Source organism: Scylla paramamosain, chromosome 15 (assembly GCF_035594125.1).
Source record: "Scylla paramamosain isolate STU-SP2022 chromosome 15, ASM3559412v1, whole genome shotgun sequence".
NCBI classification, from domain to species: Eukaryota; Metazoa; Arthropoda; class Malacostraca; order Decapoda; family Portunidae; genus Scylla; species Scylla paramamosain.
In genome coordinates this window covers 25,768,512-25,777,900 of record NC_087165.1, presented here as the reverse complement: position 1 = coordinate 25,777,900, position 9,389 = coordinate 25,768,512, and the positions used below count along the sequence as shown (strand labels likewise).

The 9,389-nt window shown below is 41.7% G+C and overlaps 1 protein-coding gene across 1 annotated transcript in view; it reads right to left on the bottom strand.

The window, feature by feature from the left end:
* Window positions 1–2,346: 2,346 nt before the first annotated feature.
* The window catches only part of LOC135107745 (piggyBac transposable element-derived protein 3-like), a 24,338-nt gene continuing 17,295 nt past the window's right edge, over window positions 2,347–9,389 (bottom strand). Inside the window, exon 7 of the mRNA XM_064018056.1 lies at window positions 2,347–9,311. Coding sequence (XP_063874126.1) covers window positions 3,536–5,074 — 1,539 coding nt within the window. The 5' untranslated portion in view covers window positions 5,075–9,311 and the 3' untranslated portion in view covers window positions 2,347–3,535. The remainder of the gene's footprint in view (window positions 9,312–9,389) is intronic.

The following is a 9,389-nucleotide window of genomic DNA, read 5'->3' as shown; positions in this document are numbered from 1 at the left end:
ATGGTGCAGGAAGGCCTTGTCTACCTGCACCATATGCCACTGTACCATGCGTCACTGTACATTAAAACTGTACCCCAAAAACTTAACCTAACTGGCCCTCACTTAAAAAAAAATATATCGTTTTTTTTTTCGTGTACGTAATATTTCAGTGCTACAATACCACAGCACTGTACCCTATGGTGATAATGGTGCAGGAAGGCCTTGTCTACCTTCACCATAAGCCACTGTACCATGCGTCACTGTACCTTAAAACTGTATTCCTGGTGATACGCTATTGTTCTGAGTGGATAGATATTCATATTTTTCGTTCTTTTTGTTGGTTCTCTCCACGTGAATTAGTGCAACCACCTGGTTCGAGTTCACCGTGTGAGACTGTCCTCAGGTCTATACATACCTTTAGGTATAATTTTTTACTTATTTATTTATTCTCCGGTCTCCCCCGCAATTCAGTGGTCGTGAAGATATCTCCATCGTAGTTTTTATGTAACTGAAGAGTACACTACCTTTCTTTTGTATTTCTGAATTCCTTTTTTTTTTTTTATTATTCGGATTATTCCATTATCCATTAAAAATCTATATAAGTGTCAATATTTGTATTTCTTTTAATCCAGTGATAGAATTTGTAATTATCGTCTGCCACAAGGGAACATCACTCGTGGGCACTAACTGAAGGTAACTTTTTTATTATTATTTATATTATTATTTAAATCTTTTTTTTTCCGTGGTCACTAAACTGGTGGCAGCGGTGGGATTTATTTCGCAACTAACCGAAAGAGGTGGAGACTTGAAATAAGTGAATGAATGGGGAGATGTGCCTGAGGGGTGTGTATAGACCTGAGGGATATAATTGCAGGCAGTGGTGGCTACCGATATGTGTTGACTATCGTAGATCACTTTAGCCGATTTGTGAAGTTCTATCCACTCAAAAACAAACTATCAGAGGGAATTGTAGAGGCGCTGCAGCAGTACATTACCGACTTCGGGACTCCTCACTCCATCGTCCTGGACAATGGGGGCGAGTTCACCTCCCAGATCTTCCAACAATTCTGCCAGCAACACCTCATCACCCTTTGTTACACCACTCCCTACCACCCGCAAGGGAACGCCATCACCGAACGACTCCATCGCACGCTCAAATCCATCTTGGCTTCCTTGTGCCGAGGTTACCCGCTACGGTGGCCTCGCCTACTCCCTGTGTGTCAGGCCACTATGAATGCCGCCGTCCATACCAGTATCGCCCAACAACCTTTCTTCGCGTTTTTCTCCCGGCATGCGCCCCGAGTTGTGGGTGCCAGGCTACCCGCAGTTGATGGTGACGAGCAAGACGTGGATGTGGTCCGCCGGCAGATCCGGGAAACACGCGAGAAAATGACTCGGAAATACCGTAATGCGGCCAACAGGAAACGCAAGGAGCAGAAGGTAGACATTGGGGCGTTGGTGTGGGTGAAGCGAGAGACTACAGAGTCAGGAGTGTGTAAGAAACTGTGTGTTCGTTGGGACGACCCATATAAGGTGGTGGGAGTTTTAAGAGCAGGCGGTGGTTATGTGGTGAAAGACCCTTTCTCGGGAAAGATGGTGCAAAGAGCGGCAGAAAAGATCAAACAGTTTCACAGTGAGGAAGAGTACGTAGTTGCGGCTCAAGACACAGTGTTCCAACCTGATATAGAAACTGAAGTGTTACCGCCTAGAGTGCGTAACCGTCCCAGACGCTATATTGAGGAATGTTAATGTCGCTGGAAGAACGGTATAGAAAAGAGCAGAGTGCTTGGGGTAAATAGAGTCCCCCCCCCTTACTTTTGCATGGTCTGGCTGGACTGGTTGTAATGAATCGTGGTATGACGGGTATGGGTACTATGTGAGAGGTGATGTAAGAATTTGAGAAGGAATAAGGAACCACTTTAATTCGCAGACTACTACTGCACTCGACAACCCGTTCGGGCCATACTGTGGTGGTTTACTTCAGGACGTGGCGAGCGCTTCGCGTAATCATCTGTAGTGTCTCGTGGTGTGAGTGAATGTGTGGATGAGTAAATGACTGTTCGAGTGGAAGGAACCGAGTACTGGGGTGGCCGAATCTCGTTTCAGAGAGTGACAGAGTGACTTAAGGTTAAGTCCTCACACCACAGGAGGTCAAGAGGCTGGTTGGGGTGGAATTTCTTTTCTTTTTCCTTGAGATGAGAGAAAGAGCCGAGTTATGTCTCCAAGGGACATTGTGGTGATATGGCCCACAAGCCATTGTATGGGAGAGAATGTCAGAATTATTTCCCGACAGAGATCACGTGCAGTTCGTCAGCCTGGCTTGGTTGTGTGGTGGTGAGGGGAGGTTCTAATTACTCGGATGTGAAGGTGTTATTTTATTTTTTTTTTTGGTAAGGAGAAAAAAGAGGTGAAAAATTCTAGAACGGATGAAAGGCTCGTGTAGTGCTGGGAAATTAATTATGTATATTTCTATTTTTTTCCTAGGCTAAGGCCCATGTAATGTGCGAGGATGACCAGAATCTCAGTACCATGTGACTAACCCCCCCCCCCTTCCCCTCCTCAGTGTCCTTTTGTCCTTGCTTTTCCCCCCCCCCTCTCAGCGTCACTGTGTTGACCACTTCTATAACAAATTTACCCCGTGAATAAACGTAATTTCTCCTGCTTGGCCAGGTTATAGAGGCGAATTTTTCACCTAATCCCAGAGAATGGGGAGCCCTTAATACGATAAAATTAATTCTATAATGGTAAGGTCTTAAACCAGCTCAAACAAATCCCAGATAATTACGCCGTGCCAATGAGGTTGACGAATCTAATAAGTCTTCTTTGCTTCGCTGTCCTGTTACCCCTGTTGCTACGCAAGCCAGGAAGAGATACCAGACATTGACTAATTCCCCAATTGATTTCAAAAGTCCATTGAATTAAACTTCTTAAAGTAACAACTTTAAAGTAAACAGTAACTTAATTATTCATATTTTTCATCCCTGAACTCACAACCTAGTCGCCCCCCCCCACTAAAAACAAAATTATAACTCTTAATAAATTTCCCCATTGGAAACCTTTATCCTTAGTTTCCCGCCGATTTCCTCACAAGCAAAGCCAGTCTCTCTCGGATTCTCCTCAGACCCTCTCGGATTCTCCTCAGATATTCCTGTTGATAAACGGTTTTCTGAGTGGATAGATATTCGCATTTTTTCGTTCTTTTTTGTTGGTTTTCTCCACGGGACTAGTGAAACCACCTGGTTCGAGATCACCGTGTGAGACTGTCCTCAGGTCTATACGTACTTTTTGGGTATATATTTGTTATTTATTTATTTATTCTCTGGTCTCCCCCACAACTCAGTAGTCGCGAAAATATCTCCATCGTAGTTTTTATGTAATTGAAGAATACGCTACCATTTATTTTGTATTTCTGAATTATGTAACTGAAGAGTACGCTATCATTTATTTTGTATTTCTGAATTATGTAATTGAAGAATACGCTACCATTTATTTTGTATTTCTGAATTCCTTTCTTTTTATTATTATTATTCGGTTTATTCCATTATCAATTAAAAATCTATAAAAGTGTCAATATTTGTATTTCTTTTAATCCAGTGATAGGATTTGTAATTATCGTGTGCCACAAGGGAACATCACACCCCTTAGAGGGCACTAAATATGTGTTTGGCCTTCCTTTACAATTTGGTAGCTTGCAACGAGGTCTTTCCTTCGTCTCAACAATCTTGGGCCAGTGGCCAATTCCATCTTTTGTGATGTCAACGCTTGGAATTGGTTTTGTTGCATGACCTCTCTTTTTTTTTTCCTCGTGCTCTGTCTCAAGACTGCTGGAGCGTGGTCTTCCCACACCGGGTCTTTTCAGGGGGTCTTTGTTTTGGCGTAGGAGAGAATATGCCACCTTCAACTTGAATGCCTGCAACTGAAGTTGCGATTTTTTTGACACCCCTATTGCACTAGCCTCCCTCCTGTAGAGAAGCCATGAATTTACTATTGTGACATCAAGAAAGTGGAAAACAAGTTTATGGTAGTACTTGTGAGACCTTATGTGGATTCTATATAAGGCAATCAACGAATCCAGAAGATCAACCCCTCCCATTTCCTCATTATAGGTTTTGACTATTTTGGGGCAAGGAATTTCAACAATCTCCTTCCTTTTCTTGTCATACCTCTTACATGTTCCCAAAGGTTGAGCAGATGAAAAGCTTGTGAGGAGAGTCACACAACGATTGTCTACCCATTTCATTGCACGTAACTCTACTCCATCGTAAGTTGTGCTTACCTCTACATGAGACCCCCTTTGCTTTTTCAACATTTCCTTATCTGTAGGCAGAACATTTCCTATCCCTTTCAGTCTGTTTTGTCTCACAGTACCCAGAGAGTAGATCTGCTTCGTTGCTAAATGAGCCATTAGTTTAGGAGATGTGAACCAATTGTCATGGTATAACAAATGGTTTGCATTTACTGGGATTGTGCGCGCCAACTGCAGAACTATATTGGATGATGGACCCAGATCCGGTTCACCTTGGACTGGCTTTAGGGGCCCATCATAAACATGCAAGTCATTCAAGATCCCAGAGGTATCACACAAAGCAAATACCTTGAAACCCCATTTGTGTGGTTTGGATGGGATGTACTGCTTTAGGTAAGAATTTCCTTTCAAGGGAACAATCATTTCATCAATGCAGCACATTTGTTGCATTGGGATGCTGCGAAATTTTGATTGCAAATGGTCAAGTACTGGGCGAACCTTGAAAAGCCTGTCAGCATTGGGACCAGTCCTGTCAGGTGCCTGAGTGTTGTCATTGAAATGTAGAGAGCTTTTTATTTCTTCCCATCGCCTTCTACTGAAAACTTTGGATACGGAATCGAATTCCAGCACCCCACTCCAATAAAGCCTAGTGTTAGATATTTTGAACAAGGACATAAGAAAGACAGTCCCTAGAAATTGTTCCAACTCATCTTTATCCAGCTTCAGAGGCTTGTTTACATTTTGTTGTGTTGCATACAAATTGCTTTGTGTCACAATCAACTTTAAACCTGCCTCCATAGAACTGTGACGTGTCCATATCTGAGGAAACAGAATGACCCACTGGTACATTTTTGAACCATTTAAAAACACCTTTTTACATTACAGTAATATAATCCAAAGTCAGGCCAACATTATAAACACATTCTACTGAATATATGGGATATATCATAATTTTTGTAGTGACCTGGCTTACCTATGAGTCGTCCAAAAAAATCGTTGAAAACGGAGGATCAGTCACTACGTCCTCCCCCTCTGGTGGTCACGAGTCAACTGCTGTTACACAGAAACAAGAGCTTTTTTTCCACATATCGTGTGAGTGATGTTTTCTGATGTGGTGCAAAAATGTACCGCCGGACGGACACGCCTCTACGAGGGAATTTCATCCAAGGAAAAGCACGCTTTTGAAGTGGTTCATAATTGTTCCAATGGTCCTTATAGGGTTAAGCGGTTGGGTTGGGTTAGGTTAGATTAACACGTTTACCGCCGTATGTACCACCGATGGTACATTTCGTACCTTCAGTAACCGCCACATGTACCACCGGTGGTACATTAATGAGTTTTTTTTCCTTCCTTTTCAATCAGTATTTCTAACAATACAATAATTAATAATTAATCCCTGTCAATTATGCAATCAACACTGTGAATTTGATGGTCTGAATTCAGGGTGAGTAGTTTTTCCTTTAACTTTGCTGTCACGCCAGCCTTTCTACCAACCATTTGAGATGCTCCATCTGTTGTCAGACTCACAGTTTTCTTCCAGTCAACACCTATCCTATCAAGTGCACCAGTCAAACTCACAAATATATCATCCCCTGTTGTTGTTCCTTTCATTGGTACTAATTCCACAAATTCTTCACTTACCTGCATATTTTCATCAACACCACGTATGAACACTGCTGCTAGTTGAGCTATGTCAGTAATGTCTGTACTTTCATCGATTGCTACAGAAAATGCTACAAATTTAGCAACTTTTTCTTTGAGCTGACTATTAAGATTTTCTGACAGTTCATTTACTCTTTCTGCAACTGTATTTCTTGAAAGGCTTATGTTTGCAAATGATCTACGTTTTTCAGGGCAAATATCTTCTGCGGCCGTCGTCGTGCATTTCTTTATAAAGTCCCCTTCTGAAAATGGTTTCGATGACGCAGCTATTTCCCGTGCAATCCTATAACTTGCCCGTACTGCAGTGTCGCTGGCTTCGTGAACACGCTGATACACTGACTGCTGCCTTTTGAGAGACTGTTCTAGCGTCTTTACTTTTTCTTCGCAAAGTTTTCCACTATACACATCATACTTTGAAGCATGAGTGCTTGTGTAATGTCGCCGAATGTTATATTCTTTTGACACCGCTATAATTTGGTTGCAAATCAAACAAGTTGGTTTTCCATTCACTTCAGCAAAAAATAAAGATATTTTCCACTTTTCCTGCATCACACGATGTTCTTCAGTAACTGTTCGCTTCTTGGAAATCATGATGAGATGATGTGCAGTAAGAGTCGCGCCAAAATCTGACGCTGTGACGCTCTCGAAGGACAAAGCAGGACTCGAGTCGGAGGCCGATTCTCGGTGAGACGGAGGAATGACGAGTTATGGTCACGTCTAACACGTGTATATTACGGAGCAGGGCCCGTACGACTACGTGTATTCTCGTCACCTGTAGTCACTGGCTTTGGAACGCAGTCCGCGAGACGAAATGGTCACATGATTTACGTAAAAATATATGAGAATAATTCGTTCACTACAAAACACGATAGAAAACTTGAAGCAGATGGTAAAGTTCCTGCTGGTGACATTGTGTTTGCAATCACTTACTTTAATTAAGAAAAATACTTTTAACAATAACACACACACACACACACACACACACAGAGAGAGAGAGAGAGAGAGAGAGAGAGAGAGAGAGAGAGAGAGAATGTTGGCGGGTGGCGGCGAGCCGGACACACACACACACACACACACACACTTGACGAGGTTGGGAGTTACTATACCACAGAGGAACGTCACCGCCCAAAAAATATAATAGTATCTTTATATCTTTATATAATGACTTTAAAATGCAAAGGGCTGGCTGGCTTAATCATTCCTGTAAAAAGACCAACTGTAAGACTGAAATATGAGACGTGCCGCGGGCCGCACGTAGTAGTGTGGCGGGCCGCATGCGGTCATTTCGGATATCAATTAGTTCCTCTTCTTCGTGAGTGCTAAGTTGAGGCTTGTGTAAGGGATCGAGCACGAATGGATTTCTCAGCCAATCATAACTTTCAGTAGATATATTTGAAAAGTATTTTTCAATGCTCCTTTCTAGACTTGTAAGGTGGTCTGTAATGAGTGGAACAATGTCTGTGTTGTTTGCTGCAGCAGTCTTTTGAAACATGTCAATATTACCTTCACTTGACCTGTCTTTCCAAACCTTGATTTTTTCTTTCATTGACTGCATTTTATCAGTGCATGTTAACATATTTTCATTTCTCCCTTGCATACTTAAATTCACCTTGTTCAAATGCTCAAATATATCTGCCAAATAACATAATTTTGCATTCCAAATTTCGTCGGCCAGTAATTCGCAGAATTCTGTTTTCTCTTCCAGAGCAAAGAAAAGAAGAATTTCCTCTCTTAGTTCATGCACACGGGATAACGCTCTGCCTCTTGACAATGACCGAACTTCCGTGTGGAGGAGAAGACCTTCGTGGGCAGATCCCATTTCTTCGCAAAGACTGGAAAATAATCTTGACTGCTTTGGTCTACTTTGAATAAAGTTCACCATTTTCACGACATTATCAAGAACAAATCTTAAATCTTGTCCAAGTGGTTTAGCAACAAGAGCTTCACGGTGCAAGAAACAATGTGTGGTAATCAGAAATGGATTTTCCTTCTTCACTAAAGACACAAAACCCTTTACTGACCCCACCATTGATGGACAACCATCTGTGCAAATTCCTACACATAATTTCCATTTAAGTCCATTTCTACCAAATATTCTGTCACTGTAGAAAATATTTCCTGTCCTGTTGTTTGACTTAGTTCTTTGCAGCACAAGAATTGCTCGGTTATTTTCTTATCATCAATGAAACGCATCAACACAAGTAACTGAGGTTTCCCTCCAATATCTGTTGATTCGTCCGCTTGTAAGGCAAACGTTTTATCTTTCACCAGTTCGCACACACTTTTCTCAATGTCAGATGACATATCCTTCATTCGTCTGCCAATCGTATCGTTTGAGAGAGGAATTTTTTTCACTTCTTTTTCAGCCTCGTCCCCAAACAAAGTTTTCACTACAGAACAGCAAGCTGGAAGAAAATAGGATTCTGCAATTGAATGGGGTTTCATTTCTTTTACTGATTGTTCTGCTACTAAGTAGCTTGCTTTCTGTGCCTTTTCTGCTACCTTCACTTTTTTCTCAAACCCAAGACTTTGTTGTTTGTTTTCTTTCAAGAGTCTCTTAAAGTAATATATAGGTTTCTGTGTCAGGTGACGATGCTTAGTTGATAAATGTCTCTTCATTTTCTGTGGAGTCATACATTCATTTGATAACTCCAAGCCACAAACAACACATTTTGGTTTAGGGCCATTTTCGCTATCACAGCAAGTGAATCCAAGTCCAAGGTAAAAGAGCCTTTCCTTCACCCTCCTCCCTTAACAAAATTCCAAATTAATATTGTCAGCTTTTTGTGAGAGAGAGAGAGAGAGAGAGAGAGAGAGAGAGAGAGAGAGAGAGAGAGAGAGAGAGAGAGAGAGAGAGAGAGAGAGAGAGAGAGAGAGACATTGTATATCAATATGCATTTCCTTGTAACCAAAAATTTCCAGGACACATTCTCAAAAACACACAAAACATTTTGCATAAACACAACATATAACAAAACAGACATAATAATAATAGATCACCATCACCACAAATACAGCCATCAACAACCACCATCAGACCTCCAGCCAATGACAGCCATACTTTACAACCAGGGGCATTTCGTCAGCCAATGAGGAAACTTTCTTGCTCGTGTCTCGGCAGGAGGTCCGATTGTGTGTGTCGCTGACCGTAGACAGGCAGGCAGATAGACAAGCAGGCAGACAGGTGGATAGATAGACACAATAATCAATACTTGCAGAGGTAAGGAAACAAATTGGCACAATGAGGAGGAAGTAATAGAAGATAAGGAAAAAGGAAAAAATTTTGAATACTTGTAATTTTGTCTACCTGCTTTTCTCTATCACCAAAATATATTAACAAGTACTTACCACCTCTAATGGGCTTGTAAAGGTCAAAGGGAGCATAGAAGGTGTCTGTGATGGGACGCTCTTTCACCTTCTCCTCCTGGCAACAAAGAAAACATTGACAGCACAAGAAAGGTTGGTGCAGTAAGCACGTCAGGATTTAAAGCAGAAAACTTGC